At 44.0% G+C, this 19,007-nt stretch overlaps 1 protein-coding gene across 4 annotated transcripts in view; it reads right to left on the reverse strand.

Moving 5' to 3' along the window:
* LOC119459137 (protein O-GlcNAcase-like) overlaps positions 1–19,007 on the reverse strand; it is a 78,647-nt gene that overhangs the window by 35,302 nt on the left and 24,338 nt on the right. For 2 of the 4 annotated variants that reach the window (XM_049666049.1, XM_037720969.2), the window contains exons 7-11: positions 18,581–18,856; positions 14,265–15,011; positions 13,756–13,812; positions 11,813–11,898; positions 7,118–7,222 (exon numbers count right to left, since the gene is read on the reverse strand). In XM_049666049.1, coding sequence (XP_049522006.1) covers positions 7,118–7,222; positions 11,813–11,898; positions 13,756–13,812; positions 14,265–15,011; positions 18,581–18,856 — 1,271 coding nt within the window. The remainder of the gene's footprint in view (positions 1–7,117; positions 7,223–11,812; positions 11,899–13,755; positions 13,813–14,264; positions 15,012–18,580; positions 18,857–19,007) is intronic. The other 2 variants (XM_049666060.1, XM_037720975.2) reach the window with 1 other exon arrangement.

Below are 19,007 nucleotides of genomic sequence, written 5' to 3' on the forward strand. Positions count from 1 at the left end.
TCAGGAAGTTTGCGTTGAGGTTGTTACTGCCATCGTGATAACGTTCAGCGTATGCGTGCTGCAACTTGCAGTTTCATGCGATAGCCGGCGTAGTAATGCAGTTTGTAGCCGCGGTACTCAGGCTTTCCTTGATTAAAGCTGTTATATCGGACACATGCGACGCACAATGTGGAACTACCGAGTATGGTTCATCAACGAAAATCGGTGCACCAAAGTTTCAGGTACTCCCGGGTAACGTCGGTAAATTGTTCTATGTAAGCACCACATGTACCCGCCAGCGTGCAAAATAACTATGGGGTGGCATAGCGGTACGCCTTCCTTGCGACCTGGACATGCTACCGGTGTAACTAGTGCAAATTAGTAGGCGCTCATTTGAAAAAGCATAACTATCAAAGCAATTGTATCTCTTATCAGTTTTTGAAGGAAATTGGCAGTTCCGAGGTGAGCCCAGTTTCGGCCACTTAAAGTGCAGGACACAAATTATAGAATAACATAGAAAATTAATTAGCTTCATAATGCAGTAGCTTAGTTAACATTAATTTACACAGAAACATTTGTTTTATTTCATTAGTTTACACACCAGCCATAAGCGACATGTTCGTAGACAGCGGGGAGTAATCAGTCAAGGTCAGGCCACACAGCACAAGCCATACCTGTACATGGTGTGCAAATGTGTTTCTATTGTAGTAAGCAGATCTTTCGGTTTCTTATTTATCGTTTTGTTCTCTACGAGAGAAACAATGCGCCAACTACTGCAATAACTACAGCTAAGCGAATCAGCAGTCACGTTACACAAATCTTGAATGTAAAATAGATAACAGGAACGCAAAAGTAGCGGGAAAGGTTTGCCACAGATTCATAGTGCATGCTCGCGATAAAGTGCAAAGCTTGATTTTAGGTTCACTTGCCCTCTGGACTGAAAAGAGCGTGCAGAGTTTGCGCCTTCACCGAACGAAAGTTTGTTAAGGCAACAACAATGAGGAAGTGTGTGCCAGCTGCGCATTAGTCTGCATGTACAGCGGCAACAGCTGTACGTCGATGCGCTGCTGTCGGTGCGCACGTCAGTGCGCTGCTGCAGACCATGATAAACGTGCCAAACAGAGCAGGTTGTAAGATTTCGGCAATCCTGGCGAGGCTAAAGTCCCTATATAAGAACAGTACCACCATCCTTTGAGAAACGCCGCTTCTCTTTCCTGTATCTCCGATTGGACGATGATAGCGCGTGCTTTTCACTTCTTTATATTTTCTTTTTTTCCGCCTCAGAGCCATGTTGAAAGTCCTCTGCGCAGCCGCAGTCGCCGGCGGCGGCGCGCGCCCGGCCTGAAAGCTTCAACGTGGACTTTCTAGGTGCGCCACCGTCGACTTGGCTTTCGCAAGCAAAAAGTAAAAAGCAAGCGCTTTAGGAGAGGAGGCGGCGGAGGAAAGAGTAGATGGCGGTACTTTTCTTATATAGGGACTTTAGGCGAGGCCAGCGTGACATATCCAACTTCGCCGGCCGCTGTCTCGCACGCTCGAAACACCAGACTATCTATCCGCGCCTTCACAGCGAATCAAAGCAGCAGAAACGTGCTTGTACTTTTCCAACCATCCAACAGTGCACGAGCACTTCGGTTCCACAACCAATGGGTTCAAGAATACATTGGTGATTTTCATCAGAATCTCGTGCGGGTCCGCTGTCCCGCCAGATGTTTGCACACACCGTGCGACCACTTCAGCCTCATTACCCACTGTGCCTCTCTCAGATCGGCTAAAATGATTTGGTCAGCGTAAGCCATTCACTTTTTCTTCCACAAATTAGCGCAAACCGGCATCACACTGCACGAAAATCATCAACCTACAGTGTACTGTAGATCAAACACGGCAGTTGCGGCGACCTCCGTATATCCGCCATGTTGCACAGTGTAGCCAGACGCAGCCAGTTTTCGCAGCGCCCCCTGCAGTCCACTTGAGTTGCGAATAGCAGTAGGGATAACTGAGAAAGTTGGCCAAATCTGTTCTGGTACAGGATAACAAAAATATACTACTGCTCTAAATATTATGAAGGAGGGAGACATGTTGCAGCATCTTAAAAGCTGTAATTAGTTTGTGGTATGGTAACATAGAAGTGTGATTGAGTACAATATTCATAGGTCACAATATGGGAGGTCAGTACCACTGTGCCATGAAGAGTTAGGTATGTTGTGTATCATCTCTTGTTTATACTGCAGAGAGAGTCACAAGTTATACAGAAAAAACACCTCTGCAATTATTACAGATTTTTTTTTTTTTAGAGAAAAGCTCCGCAGTGGGGCAATTTCAAGGTTTGTTGTACATTATTTTTAGAGCACTTTTTTGGAGAATGTGGCGTTTCTGGGCTTCACTGTGTTCGGGAAGCGCCTTCGTTCGCGATCATCTTCAGCCGTGCGTTCCATGGACGCTTTCGTTTCTTTCCGTAAGATTGACATGTTATCTTTAGACGAGCGCAAGACGAAAAGACGATGCAATAGCCGCGTGAACACAAGTGTAGCAGACGACCACCAAAAACCGGGAGCAACGGAGGACTGAGACAGCGGCGCATGCAAAAAAATGAAAAATAAAAAGCAAAATGGCCGCCGCGGTGGCCGCGCCCGCCAATGGAAGGCGCGAGACGGGGGTGGGGGGGGGCACCTTGCGCGCGCACGCTACGCCCATTCAGTAGTAGTGGTGGTTTATTAAGGAAAAATGATGCCTATTTCTTCTGCCCAATAGGGAGCACAGCGCAGCGTCAATCAGACGCCAATCAGCGCCAGTTAGAGATCAGCGCCAATCAGAGGCCCGGAACCACCCTTTAGAAAAGCGGCGAGAGCGGCCATTCAGCTTGAGCGACGCTTGAGCCGGCGCAAAATGCTCACAAAGAAAACAGCTACAAAACAAGCCCAAAATGGTGGCAGTCGGCAGGCGGCTGCGCCCGCGGCGCGCGCGGGAAGTTTGAACAAATTTTGCCTGGCGCAGGCCGTTTTGCGGCTCCCGTGGCGTTTTGAAAGCCAATTTTTTTTCCTTATTTACCAGTCAAAATCAGAGTTAATAATTTGAGGGCAGATGATTGAAGGCCCAAACATTACTAAAATGCGGTTTTCCAAAAATCAATTTTTTGGCCGTTTTTTTACCATTCTAGAACCCGCGTCCCCCCCTTAAAAGGCCCTTCAACAGGCCACATAGCAAATTTTGGTAATATACTGGAAGTTGCATGCTCTCGTGCTCTCAAAGGAGTGTTCTACCGCAAGAATTCAAAATAGTTCATTAATAGCAGAGACAGAAATATTTGAAGTGCCGCGAACTCATGATTCCAGGAGGCAAGCATCACAGCCAACATAGACTCTCTCTACTTGCGCTGTCTTGGCCTCCGCAAGCGAACTCCCCCCCCACCCCCCCATTCCCTGCATTCTCCCATACCGGAGCCAAAGGATCGCGTGACAAATACGTCACAGGCCCCGCCATTTTTTTTTCTCTCTCTCTCGCGTGTTTTTGCTGAGTGGTGCACTTCCAGTAACTGTCTCGTACGCAAGCTGTTGCGTTTGTCTCATTTCGCGCAGCAGACAATTTTACGCGCTCTGCACAAGAACACGTGATCAGTGCCACCATTAAGAACATTGAGGCAGGCGTGAGAGGATGAAAGAGCATAATCGCGGCGCTGGAACATGGTAGAAAATGTCAGTGTGGCTCTCTGCGCACACGACTGCACGACACGGGAACAAGCAGACGAAACAGAAGTACATCTCTCTTGCTATACGGTACGAAGTAAAACAAAAACATGGAGACGTTCGGTTCGTATGTTTTATTATTTCCCTTAACGTTAATTCGTCTACTGAAGCAACAGATTAACAAATAATTGAGGCTGCCTTGAATAATTCTCAATGTCATGCATAAATATAGGTGACGTCACAGCACTGCCATGTACGTAGGCGCACTTGCGCGATATAACTGTCGATTCTCCGGCTGGGAGCGTGGCGCCCACGAGGAGAAGGGCAAACGGCGTTTGGTTTTAAATTTAAGATTTTGCCGCGGTGCGTAGGGATGAAATATTTAGCAGACACAATCGTTTGCACACATTATATGCACTGCGCTTGTCAGCTCAATATGGGTAGTCCTGGTGAGCGGGCTCTTTAAGGAATTTCGAATGCGTTCTCTAAAACACTCTCTATATCCAACATTTTCATGGAAACAGGAATTCTAAGTCAAACCACATTAATGTGCTACACAACCGTGTCTTTTGGCCCATATTTTGGACACAACAAATCCATCTCCAACATTTCAGTACCGTGTGCCGTCAATCCAGTTTATATTTCCAGCCATAAAGTCATGCAGTGAAGCCCAATTTCCAAGAAAATATTGCGATGTGGGTCTTCACTTCAAAAACTTTTTCTTCCTTAAGCAAAAATCACCTTTTTTAACACTTTCAGTAGAAATATTTGAAGTCATTCTCTCTGATGGCTGCTACGTGCAAGATTTTTACAAGGACTGCTACACTGTTTGATTTACGTGCATACACAGGCCAAAATGCTGCGTTTTCTAAGTTAAATGCAGGTTTGTGGTGCTAATGCACAACATAGAGGCATAAATCCAATTTTGGCAGATAATATGCCTGGTGAACATTCCTATGAGCATTTTGGGGCTTTCATATCCAACCATTTATTTTTTGCATATAGGTTCTAGAAAACGCTTTATTTTTGTAAACTTTAGGAGCAAATTACAGAAATAAGAATATAAAAAAGTGGCCAAATTGTTTTCTAATAAAAGAGGCATGTCTACCAACTGTAATAATGTAAGTTTTGTTTCAATAATGAAGACTGGATTCATCAGAAATTTTTTCCTTTTGCCTGGTTTGGCACCGTTTTAGATTATTCATCAAATTGCCCTTAATTTTTTTTTTCACCTCAAATATTTTGGGTAAGCTCTCCCCGTCAAATTTATTATTTGATATTTCAAAAAAAAAAAAAAAAAAATCGGAGATACTTGAGCACAGCCATTGGGAAAGTTTGCATGGAATGACCCCGAGGATGAGGGTCTGAAATGCATCGAAATGTGAAATATTTGGCAACATTTATCACTTCCGAGTTTCAGCTACGCTGCCTATAGCACCAGTGTGGCCCAAAGGAAACCATTTAGTAAAAAATGGCTATACAGTCGAATCCACTTATAACAATACAGGTTTTAACAATATACATTGGATATAACGATGAGCCACATATACAATGCCAACTTTTGTATGTATTCTATGGTGAAATAAACTGCTTACTACAATGCTCCATGTCGCATTATCAGTCACAACAACCAAATCTGGATGCTGGGTGTGTGCACCGAAAGAAAGAATAATGCATAATCATTGAGAGAAAAAAAGAAGAAATGCAAGCCACTGCACCAACCTGCGTGCTACACCCACCTTTGTGCCCCGCATCGCATCACCCCACCACACATCACCCTACAACGCATCACCAGCCTTGCACGTCTCTTTCCCGTCTCTCTTCCACCCCTCCAACGTCGGCACAGTCGACTGGTGTATCACAGGAGAGGAAGGGAGATTGGAGAGGGGCGCGCAAGGCTGCCAATGCATTGGGCCAATTGATGAAGGCGTGCTGTGTGGTGTGCAGCAGGCGGGTTCGGCGAAGGTGTGCGTCACGCAGACAGATATGGTAGCTCGCACTTTTTTCCCCCCTTTGATTTCACATTCCTTTTCGTTTCGGCGCGGACATCCAGTAGCTAGATTTAATTGTTAAAGCCAGTAAGGCGGCATACGAACATTATAGTAACCTGTTTATTTTACCATAGAACACACAAAAAGTTCACAGTGCCGGGGCTGCTCATTGTTACAGCTGAGCATTGTTAAAATCGGTAGTGCTGTAAGTGGGTTTGACTGTACTTCTATTTAAAATGTATGTATGTTTTTCCTCTCTGCTTTTTTTGCGTGTAAGCCGGTAATACCAATTATTGGTTATAACAATGGGATTTTCCTGGCACCTGAATAGTATTGTTATAAGTGGGTTCAACAGTATTTTCCTACGATTCATTCACTGACATACAGAATAGAAAGCAATAGAAAACAAGCTGCGATTTGTTAAGTTATAAATACTTGCTTTCACTGGTTCTGCAACAAGCTTACAAGCTTGAATTCTGGGGTTCTACAAGCCAAAATTACAATTTGATTATGAGGCACGCCATCATCATCATCAGCCTATTTTATGTCCACTGCAGGACGAAGGTCTCTCCCTGCGATCTCCAATTACCCCTGTCTTGCGCTATCGTATTCCAACTTGCGCCTGCAAATTTCCTAACTTCATCATCCCATCAGGCTTTCTGCCGATCTCGACTGCGCTTCCCTTCTCTTGGTATCCATTCTGTAACCCTAATGGTCCACCGGTTATCCATCCTACGCATTACATGGCCTGCCCAGCTCCATTTCTTCCGCTTAATGTCAACTAGAATATCGGCTAGCCCCGTTTGTTCTCTGATCCACACCGCTCTCTTCCTGTCTCTTAACGTTAGTCCTAAGATGACATTGTCCTATTCAGCAACAATGGAGACGAATTACAGCAAATGATTGAGGACCTTAACCGAGAAAGTGAAAGAGTGGGGTTGAAGATTAATATGCAGAAGACAAAGATAATGTTCAATAGCCTGGCAAGGGAACAAGAATTCATGATCGCCAGTGTGCCTCTAGAGTCTGTAAAGGAGTACGTTTATCTAGGTCAATTACTCACAGGAGACCCTGATCACGAGAAAGAAATTTACAGAAGAATAAAATTGGGTTGGAGTGCATACGGCAGGCATTGCCAAATCCTAACTGGGAGCTTACCCCTGTCGTTGAAAAGAAAAGTGTACAATCATTGCATTCTACCGGTGCTAATATATGGGGCAGAAACTTGGAGGTTAACAAAGATGCTCGAGAACAAGTTAAGGCACGCCATAGTAGGGATTAATTTTGACCATCAGAGGATCTTTAACATGCCCCCAATACACGGGACACGGGCGTATTTGCATTTCGCCCCCTTGAAAATGCGGCCGCCGCGACTGGGATTTGATCCCGCGACCTCGAGCTTAGCAGCGCATTACCATAGCCGCTAGGCCACTGCGGTGGTTAAAGCTTACAAGCTGAAAGACTTACTTCATCACTGGGGAGGTATGGCCGAATGGTGTACGTTTTGTTGCTGGGTGACTCTGGAGGCTTGTAGAGGAACAGATCACTCACACTCTCCAATGGGAGCAGCCGCTGCAGATAAAGCATAAATGACACCAACTATGTACAAAGTTCAGCTTTGTATGTAAAAATGGACTAAAATAGATTTCTAGTGTGCATGGACTGAAATTTTATAGCACAAAATAAAAAATTAAATTCTGGAGTTTTACATGGCAAAAGCTCGATCTGATTATGAGACACGCTATGGATGAATTTTGACCACCTGGGGATCTTAACATGCACCCAATGCATGGCACACAGGGGTTTTGCATTTCCCCCCATCGCAATGCAGCCACCTAAACGGGATTTTATCCTGCAACGTTGTGCTTAGCAGTGCAACATTATAGCCGCTGAGACACCACGGCGGATCTCTTAGCAGCCTGAACTGTATGTAAACCCTAATGAATAATACAGAGTGCTCTCTAGTACTTAAAGGGGCCATGACACCAAATTTCCAAGCTTGAATTATGCCTTGCATGTTAAATAATATGCATGCCATGCATTCTGTCAAAGTACGAGCTAATTTGGTGCAATAAAATTTGTATTCAATTTTTTGTAATATTGCAGTTAAACCATAGAGCAGTCTGGCAACACTAACAGGTGATGAAATGAAATCACACCCCAAGTTTCAGCTTCCTCGGCGTAATAGAAGTCAATCTCGAGGGCCATACTTTTGCGTACTGCAAGCACCAGAAGCATTTCAAAAATTGCAAAAAATAAGCAGACTACAGGAATTTATCCAGCTTTGAACTATAATAATGTGACAGCAGCAGGCTCTCAATATGAACACCGCCATCCTCTCAACACCACCATCCTTCCAGGTCCCAAGTGCAGACAGCCACAGGGAGGCGAGTTCGAATCTTACTGGTGGTGACGGGAGGCAGTTTTGTTTTCCTTTGCGCTATAGTGAGCGTAAAGCTGAGGAGGAGGAAGTGGCCGGACAACGATGACATGACAATGATGACAGCCGTTGTAGTCAGTGTAATGGTAAGAACGGATGGACGAACACAGCAAACTCCGCCTTGAGCTTTGAACTGCCATAATGAAAGCACCCTGAACTTGCTGCCGTGACGTAGGAGAGGCATAGTACGACTCGGCATCTGATATGGGCTCCAGCGGGCACAATTGTATCGTATCGGATGCTATATCAGACGCTGAATTGTACCTTGTGTCTCCTACTTTTATAGCGATAGCAATTGTATGGATATGGGCACTCCAGGCACATTTTTGCCTTCACCGCCGACGATCGCACCTCAATCTCCTGTGTTCGAGGGAGTAAACGCGCCGTATTCCGTCGAACGCATGGTGCCGGGGGGAGGGGAGGAGGGGGGTTGCAAGCTTATACGGTCGATAAAGCTATTATCCTTACTTCGTGTAGCTGTATATGCATTTGCTATGCCAATCAATGGTTCGCCTTTCGGTCGAAACTGCGACTTTTTGTAGAGGTGGCCACAGAAAGAAAATCGCTCAAAATTTTACCACGCGTAATGAACGCACCCCCCCCCCCCAACTTTGCGCATACTTTTCGGGAACAAAAAAGCATTCATTATGCGAGTAAATACGTTAAGTGCAACAGTGTTGAGCCTTAGCTAAATAGACAATCAAACAAAAAATTTAACTTTAACAAACTTTGCTTTTCTAGAGCACTTCCAAAGAAGACAATGCACTGCCCCTCTTGAAGCAGCACGTTCAGTCCATCAATGTTGTACTATGCGCAGATGCTTCGCTAGCTTCTATAAGAGTGACTCACATTTGTCGCATTAACCCTTTCACTGTCAAGTTCTTAAAAAAAGAAGTGCACAAAATTTACCATTTACATTTTATTCCAGTAAATATTTGCACATTATATATTTGCATTCAAAATATATATTAAATGTGCAGTTTATCTCTTATATTCACCTGAAATATCAATAAAAACATTTGCTTTAAGAGACTTCCCCTTAGCTAATGTGTGGGGTTCGAGTGGAATTACTTGAGCACATAACGAAAGGAATCGACAACACTGAAGAATATCTTCAAGTGCCAAAACTCAAATGCACAACGCGAACTGGTTTGGCAAACGCCGGTAGTCTTGAGCAAGCAAAGCAGAAGCAGTTGTAGCCTGGATGAGTACGGCTTGTCAGTGGCAGTATTGGTACAAATAACTAAAACAAGTACAGCTCGGGCTTGGTAGTTGTTAATGAGATAAGCAGCAGTAAGAGGGAGTAGCATGCACATTCAATGGTATGTGCACACAGTATCTAGTTTCAGCCTACAAGTGTAGAAATGCACACTACCCACTAGGAAAAGTTCATAAAACCAAAACATGCATTTCAGATGAGTAGTTACTATCAAACAGAATTTTGCAAACATCCAAAGTAACGATAAAACAAAGCAGGTAACTTCCACAGTCAACACAATAAAAAAAAGGGTAAAATTACATTCAAGACATTGGGTAAAATGCACACAATGGAAGTAGCAAATGTGCCAGTGCTATATATTTTCTAAAAGCTAAAGTAGACTACAGTAAGGGAGTAGACTTAGGAAATCAATTTCTTAAACAAAAAGGCTTACTGCACCTTAAAGGGACCCTGAAACGATTTTGACGATATTGTAGAAACGTGCTGAGTCATTGGGGTAGGTCCTTCTGATCATTAATTGCCACATCTAAGCGCTCCGCATAAAGCTATACGTCCATAGGGCGAGCTATCAGATTAGTTGCCGAGGGCGCGTCATTGATAATATTATGGTGAACAAATGTTTGTAATAGTTGAAATATTAGTTAATTTGTTTCTATAAAAAGAAATTAACAGAAAGAGAATGCACAAGGACAAGGACACTCTAGCACTTCCGGCACACAGCAAGTGTCGTATGCATGGGTTGCATGCTCCATGTTGAAGATAGCTGTGCAGTCAGTGTTGGTCTAGATCCTTCTTTTTAGCGAGCACCATGTTTCACCTGTGTTACGTTGTGGGCTGCAAACGTGGTGACTGACAACATGTCAAGCTGCGACATCGTGTCCCTGTGCAAGGCAGCAGACGAGCGGAGTGGTTGCAGCGCATCGGACTGTCGGTAATAATAATAATATTAATAATAATATATGGGGTTTTACGTGCCAAAACCACCATCTGATTATGAGGCACGCCGTAGTGGGGGACTCCGAATTAATTTGGATCACCTGGGGTTCTTTAACATGCTCGGACTGTAGGTATCCGATCATCCGATCGGCACGAGCATCCATGCGTTTGTGGCAGTCATTGCACACCACAGGATAACAATAGAGTTTAGCGTGTCTGGTATTCGGGTAAACGCAAGCGCAAGGGAACTGGGCGTTTTACGGGATGAGCAGAGGCACAAACGTGAATTGCTTGCACGGTGCAGCCACCTGGTGGCACAATGCTCAACCAAACAAAGAGCTAATATAGCAGTAACCAAGTGTATTTTACTATGCTGCTGGTGTAAATTTTCGGCAGGAGCATAACCTTGAACATGTCTTTTTAAATGTTTAGAATGTTTTACACTTGGTTACAGCAATATTAGCTCTGTGTTTGGCTGATAAAGCTCTGCACCACCAGGTGGCTAGAGCGTGCATGTCATCAGGCCACTCATGTACGGCTACGCTAAAGCTCCATCACAGCGGTAGTAGTATGCATAGGCTTTAGTTTACGCCTCCGCCCATCTGTCATAACACCCAGTTCACCTGTGGTTACCGGAATACCGGACACGCTCGGCGCTGCGACAGAACGCTCGCAACACACACTGCTTGGATAGCTCCAGCTGGGGATCGATGGCCAGGTGGCTAGCGGAGAGGTTGGAGAGGCTTCGCACATTGACTCCAAGACAACCGGAAGTAGACTACACGTCACATCATGACACAGAGCCAGTGAAGGTGGAGTTTAGCCCCGATCACTCGGTGATCAAGTTGAGGAGAAAAAGCATAGCTAGGGAGAAGGGTAACTTGTAATCATGAGACGCTCGACTTAAATTATGATGCGAATGTTTTACTGTAACTGTACCCCTACATGTCAACAAAATTTCTCCGAACCGTTTACTCGACCCTTTAAAACACACTTTCACATTGTTAAAGGTGCTGAAGAAGTTACAGAGCACAGAAGCATACTTAAAGGGACACTAAGTGAAAATAGATCAATAGATTATTCGTCCAGAAGTCTATCATCATTTTTTGTATGCCAATATATGACTGTTGTGTACAAAATTGCTGCCCAAGTTACTGCTGCTCCTCAATCTGAAGTGATCGTGCCAAAATGGACAAGTTCACGTAATCCCCACGTGACCTCCCTCTCTACTGCTCTAATCAGCAAGTGCTGATGTCACACGAGAGGTACCATAGTACAAAACAGGTAGTGCCACTCTGATTTTCCATTTTCGTCATTTTCTCACTTACAGAAGCTCTGTTGTCACTACAAATGATGAATTCATTATTACATCAACCTGATCTTTCAATCTAAGCTCCACAAAATATTTTGCTTTAGTGTCCCTATAGATCTCGTGTGTTATACCTCGCTAAGTATGAGGCCATTCTGCACTGAAAGAATAATAAGACAATAGTTTTCAAATCTAAATACAAAATGCATTAACATGCAGAGTTAAAGCAAATACAAAACATCTCCAAGTTAGACGTACCTGTAGCTCAGCTGTCAGCCCACCCCGAAAGAGCCAAGGTTCCTGCTCCCCACTGATAAATGCTTCCTTGTAGCCCTTTGAGAACCCTGTGCAATGAAAGAAGATCATGGTAGAGTTACTTTACGTGCACAATAACGGCAGCTAAGCAATCGAAAAATTCCCTGAGCCTGCCGAAACAGCACAGAAAAGCATGGCAGGGCAACACACACAAGGTAGCAAAACAGGAAACGAGAAGCAAAAGCAGATCCCTGTTAGTGCAGTCTGCGTTAATGACCCACAACTGCGCACCACAAATGTCCAAGTTTACAACTACCCAGCACCCTAGAAAAAGCTTATCTCATTGGGCTAAGGAATGATTGCACATATCACAGTACATCATACTTACTGTTATGCAGAACATGTGGACACACCTTTTTGGAAAGAGCACAAGGTTGATATTACCCAGGAAAAGACAAGAGACAAATGTTCTCAGCATGTGAAATAAGTGCTTCTTAATACTCCAATGAGTGAATTGCTTACCACATGGTTAACCTAACTCAAGAATCCAGGACACTTCACCAGTTCTCAAAGGCTCAGTACGTGTTCCCTGTTGAGAGTGCTTGTCACTCTTTTAATGTTTGTTTTAATGTTTTAAATCTTTCCTTCCTGAGGTATCCAGAACATATAGCTTAAAGACAAATATTCTTTTATGTAACTCTTGTTCACTGTTTTCATGAATTCCGGAGCAAGGCCCCCACTAGAATAAAAATTGTACTTGGCCAACATGGAGTGGCTGCAACTATGCGCGAAAATATATACCAAACTTTGAAGCTGCTCCAATTTAACAAAAACGGGTTATGAACAAATAAACAAGACAAAAAAAAAGAAACAAAAGCACGGAAGCAGCAAATTTTTGAGATGCACTAATAACTGATGGAGCTTTACATTCCAAAGCTAGATTTGGGCTATGAGAGATACTGTAGGGGGGTCTGGATTCAAGCACCCAATTATCTTCCACTTGTATGGGTCGGCAATTCTTCATACAGTTTCCCGTTATACATTTTGTGCTATTGCATGGTCGAATAATTTTTGGTCAATATTTATAGAAAATAAGCATAGGAATCAGACAGTCTGGCAGTCTTGTTCATGAGAAGAAACATACTACACATGAGCAGAACATTATTCTTGCATGATTCTTGTGAGCCACACAATGGGCACCAGATGTACAATAGCTACGGATGTCCCTTTACTGCAACTCAAATACACCCTCCAGCACAGAATTCCTTATTAGCTGCAAGTGCTCGACTGTTGATATAGCCATTAATGATGTGAAGCTTTGGACTGCAAGCACAAATAAGCAGTGGCTTCCCACTTATACAAATCTTTTGGCCTAATTTTTTTGGAGTGCAGAAAAGTATAAAGACAATAACAAGGAAAGAAAACTTACACGATAAGAGGAAGCAACCTTACCACTTTAATGCAGACAGGAGGTGGTACTGCTCAAAAATATGTAATTATACCATGTAAACAAATGACAATGTGCACATTCGACCAAATGCACTTTAAGGATCACAGCAAATGTTCTAACAGAGGCCGACCAAACAGTCATGGTGGACTTCCCATACCATTTACTGAAGATACATTTTTCTTGTGAATAGAGCTGCAATCATAACCACCAAAGTTTTCTGGTTTTCTCTTACGTGCCTATACAATGGTAACAAAAGCACTCGCTGCACAACCCTTCTGCTCGCTTTTGGATGCAAGTGAACAGCATGGCTCGCATCAGCCATAAGAACAACTGGCACTACTGCTCGAAAAGCACTGCACACCATGCATGTCATTTGACCTGAAGACCAATGGAAGTGGACCATAGACCAAAGGTCTGAGGTCAATGTGATTAACTGCCTCGCTGGAAATGAACACCACATGGACAAGAAGAAAGAGAAGAATCACCGGGTGCGTACATGAGAACGAAGGCGAGGCAAAGCCCAATGGAGAAGAGCACGGCACGTCTCCCAGAGCTAGGCAGAACATGAAGAGACAAGAGAGGAGACTTGGGTTAGAGCAGCAGGGGCCACGTCTGTCCAGGCAAAACTCCTCCATCGCAGCACCAGTCAACCAGTATTGAGGCAGCACAAGCAGGACAGAGAGGCTGCATGTCTCCCCAGAGTGAGGGTCGTAACAGCCAGCAAGTTACTCAGCATGTAACAAGAGCATGCTAGAAACAATGAGAAGATGCAGTACAGAATCGATTAATCATTTAACAGTCATAAATACAAGCTGCCAGACTTGGTCCTTTAACACAGAACAAAACCAAGAGCAAAAATTAAAATTATTTTTGTACCAATATTGCCCTGCAAATTTAATCTAGCCAGACCCATGTCTGCTGTTGCCAAAAGACTTCAATAAATGTTCTCTGTGCCTTGAGAAGACAAACTATGCCTGTGGCACATTGCTTCAATGGCCCACTCACCTATCCATTTGACATACGAGTTGAGCAATGAGATGACACCCTTGATGTCCCAGAGGTATGGGTACAGGTCATATAGCACGGCCCGGTTGGGCACAAACATTAGTCGTCCAAACAGCCGTCCAACAGCTTGTGTCATTTGGTCAAACTTAGATGCCCGCTTGCGCCACTCCTCGAGCTCAGCCAGCCCTGCTTCAGAATCTGCATTTCCATGTTTGCAGCGCTCCCATACAACATGGCCATTGACACGAAGCCAGTGGAATTCCTGCAGGAAAGCAATTCCCTGGTTTCCATGCTCAAAAGGCAAATAGAATAGGTCCACCAGAAGGGCAAGGTCTTCCAAAGTCAACTGCCGTGTGTCGTCTATTGGGTCTTCTGTTTGCATGGCTTCACTGGATGAGTGGCAGTCCATGGGCTCCAGCGGAGTCGAAGGCAGCTGTACTAGTGAGTTAACCAACTCACTTGACAGTGGCTGGAATGCGGATGCCTCATCAATATGGCCGCTACTTGCTACATTGGCACTGGTACTGGCATTGCCGCCCGGTGGGGTTGGTGTGCCTCCACCAGCCAGAAAGGCACCAGACAGAAGCCGTCCATACGCACTCTTGGTCCGGTAGAACTCAGGCAACCAGTCAACAAGTGCTGCTCGCAGCGCTTTGCGTGGGTGGTATGCATGTGGTTCCAAGTGCGAGGTCATTTCTTCTGTCTCACCCTCAGTTTCGAGCCGGATATCTGCACTTACAGACTCATCTGAAACAAACATGCTCCACTCAATATTGATTCACATGACAGAGAGGCACTACTATGCATCGACATATATCCACTTCAGATGCTGTGTGCACAATTGTGCGTGGCAAAATTGCCCCTCAAAAGCAAAAGCCCCCCCACCAGTGAAAATACCAATATTTAAAACAAGTTGCCTACATCATACTGAACTTGTGCTGCAAGTTTGAAAAAAATGTGTGAAGTGTTTTAGTAAAAGGAGTTGGAAAGTAGATGACTGGGTATCAATGTGTCGACATGCAGCGAATTCATTTTTTTCATTGTTTTTCATAATGTTTTACACTAGACATATTTTTCAAGTGACTAAATAGGTGTTTTCTATGTGTGTGCTACACATCAAATAGTTGACGCTCTCATATCTAACGTTACTGTTGAGAGTAATCGCATGGAGTTCACATTCTTTAACTTGACAAAACTAAGAAAAACTGAAAATTTCCTATTTTGTTCTTCTACTGTACGCTTTTTCCTGATATGCATAGAAAATGTGCCGAGACAAAATTTTTAATCACCAGAATAAATTGGTGCCTGAAGAAAATATAAGCTACTGAATTTGAATTATGCCTCATTAATGCTTAGATCTGCAGACTAATCTTGAAAACAGCAAGCAATAGAGAGAACCCACTCATAATCCTTTGTTTAAGACCAGCAATGGCATGGTTAACATAGTTTGCCCTCAGAAAATACATTAGCATTATGTCTCAGATAAAACGAACATATTCCAACTTATTATTTTGTTCAAAGAAATGAACAAGCTCCATTACACACCCAGGAGTGCAACTCTTTTCTATGCATGCCCATTTCCTTTGTAATTTTCCTACAATTTCATTTATCGATGGACTAGCAAGGTGGACATGACACGCTCTTCCTGGGCAGCATCCCCACAGTGGCAATACAAAAGCTGCCTATTGTGTAGTCAGGTGGTTAGCAGTTTCCGGTTTTGCTTCATTTTAGCCATAAGGTTAGAGGTATAAGGTTTTACATCATTTAAATCTGCCAACCGCAGCAACCTACATCACCTGCCCGAAGCAACTGTCTGCAGCAGGGCTCCTGGCACCTGCTCTAGACCATCTAGAAATTATGGTCAAGTCTGAAGAGGAACATTTTTATATTTACTTATTTATTTATTTACAGATACTGCCAGCCCTTACACACAAACATTTTAAAAAATACACACAGTTGTTGCCTTATTTAGGGAGCTAACTTTGTTGTAACTGGTCGGAAACAAACTATAAACTTCGTCTTATGATGGCCAAGTTTGTTATAAGTTAGCTTGACTGATGATGCAACATACTTTCAGCTCAAGTAAGAAAAAAAAAAAAGTCCTGCTTAACTTTTAAATGCAGTGGAGTGCAGATCAATATCCCTGACAGGTGTTCAAACAATTATACAGTCGAATCCCGATGATTCGAACTCGAAGGGGCCCGAAAATTTGTTCGAAATAAAATAAGTTCAAATCAAAGAAAGGACCTATTTTTGAAGTATTAGAGCACCATAGCACCACGTACGAACGGTGCGAGTCCTGAAATGTCACGGCACGCAAGCGCATAGCGAGCGAGGGCCACGAAACTGCCCACGTCGGCCAACGCTCGCTTCCCAATAATAGCAGAAAACGAAACTTCAGGGAGCGGGCGGTGCCGGCACGGCGATGGGCGTGCGCGTGCGGGGACCGTTGAAGGTGACAGAAGAAGGCGGCAGGGAAGCGGATTTGGCCTCGGCAACCCCGTCGCTTCGGTGGCTATCCTCGCGCTCCCTCTCAACTCCCTCGTAGCTCCCTCACCTTCGACTGTCTCCATGCGCACCCGCCGCCCGCCCGACGCCAGCTTAGCCCGCTCCCTGAAGTTTCGGTTTCTGCCGTTGAAGCGAGGCATTGGCTGGCGTGGGTAGTTTTGTTGGCCAGACTTGGCCTCCGCCATTGCTTCCCTCTACGCCGCAGCGTTGGCTGAGACATAGGCACATACATTCCGGCGCGACGCAGAAACGGCGACCTTGCCATTTGAGAGAGCGAAATTTCCACCGCGGTTCTTTTTCTCTCTCTCTCTTTTTTTCTCCGTGTGGTGTTGAGGGGTCTTGCCTAAGCTTTTCGGAGCAATGCCGGTCGGAGGCGCCGCCACGTAATTTGGCGCGCTGCTGAGAGCATTGTTGGTGCGCGGTATGTTCGAATTAATCGTCACAAATGCTTTCGTGTTCGAATTACCGGGCGTTTTCGCCCATTGGTATACACATAACTTTGACGGGACCACAGCGCCAGTTCGAATTAACGAGATTCGACTGAGTTTGGTATTAGAAACCTGATGCCAGAAATTGCTTAATAGGTATGAGGACACTTTTGAAATGCAGATTTTCTGAAAAAATTGCAATTGTCACTTAAATTTTTTTTTCAACCTCACCAACTCCTCTACCTATTGCAAACTGATTCACGGCTCTCCCTTTTGTCATTCAAACGTTACACGCTAGTTTGTAGCATATAAAGTACTTGGTGGAACTAAAGCTAACGAATTTCAGTATCATTTTTTAATTTACTTTTTTTTTCTTAGAATATTAATATGTAAGGTATTATTGCTCACAAGCAATAGGCAGTCAGCGGAACATCTGGTGGTAATAATTTGCTACAATGTCAAATGTTTACACCTGTACAGACCTATATTCTCACTGAAATGTACAACTTGTTTGATGTAGCACTGTACATAAGAATATGCCGTTTAGAGTAAGTGTAGGGGAAAGTGTGCATTCCATTACACTGCTAATTACATTGAAAATAATGTTGACTGTGGCTAAAATACTATTAAATGATATCCATGAACCATGATTGCATAGTTTCAGATTAAAGAAGAATGTTAAGAAACTAGATTATTCAAGCATGCAACCAATTATGCCTTATCGCTTTTGCATATGGCATCAATCTAATAGCATTAAATGCTAAGGCATTATGCACTTAAAAACATCTTATTTGCACATGCAGCAGGGGTGTAAGTCATTGTCTGTGGCCCTACATCAAAGAGCAGAGTCATCACGACCACAGTGCTTCTTAAGCTACAGCCTTGCGTAGGGCAAGAGTAGATAAGCCAATGCACTCTTCTCCTTTCTGCATTTTGCAGACAGAATAAGTTTCTTCATAAGGGTTCCATGACTTCTAGTTACTTCTAAGATTACACATCCACAGCATAAATGTCAATACTGTACATGATCTTATGGGGGTTGGAAGTATATGGAGGTGGGGAGAAAGGCAGTCATTTGTGTCTACTGCACTGTCACGCCAATGTCAGCTAGGACAATTATACCGCAGGATAGGGCAGTGACAGGCCTCCTGCCACCTCCCCTCCTCCGCACCCTTCTTTTCCAATGCCACTGATGATCAGTAGGAGGCACCACTGCCAAGCACCAAAAAGAGCTGCCCTTAGATCATTTCTGCCACCAATTCAGTCTATCAGCAAGAGTATATCATCATAGCTTTAAAAAAAAACGGTGTGCACTTGCAGGCAAACAATTCGCGGCAAGCAATTATACTAAGCAAGAATAATATAAAAGAGCAGGCTCACTCAGATCTGTCTTGCCATCACTGCTGCATTTGCTCCACTGGGCTAACGTGTGAACTGGGACAAAGTTGGCTTCATACTCGCAATTGGGGTTGGACAAGACCCCACGCAAATGAGGCACCAAGTCTGTTGACCGACCATTATATGGTCCCAAGAACAAACGCTTCTGGTCATAGTCATTCGCATGTAGGTTGTCCCATATCACTGGGGGCCGACGCAGCACTTCAGTGAGCTCCTGAATCGACTGGACTGTTATTGTTTTCGAAATCACTTTGTTCCCTGGAAAAAAAAAAAAAAAGATAGAGAAAAAAAAAGATGGAGGGCAGGCTCAGCTTATTAGGAATGTACAAGTGTGAAAAGTAACAGGAGATCCCAAACAAATGTGAGATGGGAAGAAGATAGATGACAAGACAATGCAATGACCAAGGTG

This window comes from Dermacentor silvarum, chromosome 1, assembly GCF_013339745.2.
Source record: "Dermacentor silvarum isolate Dsil-2018 chromosome 1, BIME_Dsil_1.4, whole genome shotgun sequence".
NCBI classification, from domain to species: Eukaryota; Metazoa; Arthropoda; class Arachnida; order Ixodida; family Ixodidae; genus Dermacentor; species Dermacentor silvarum.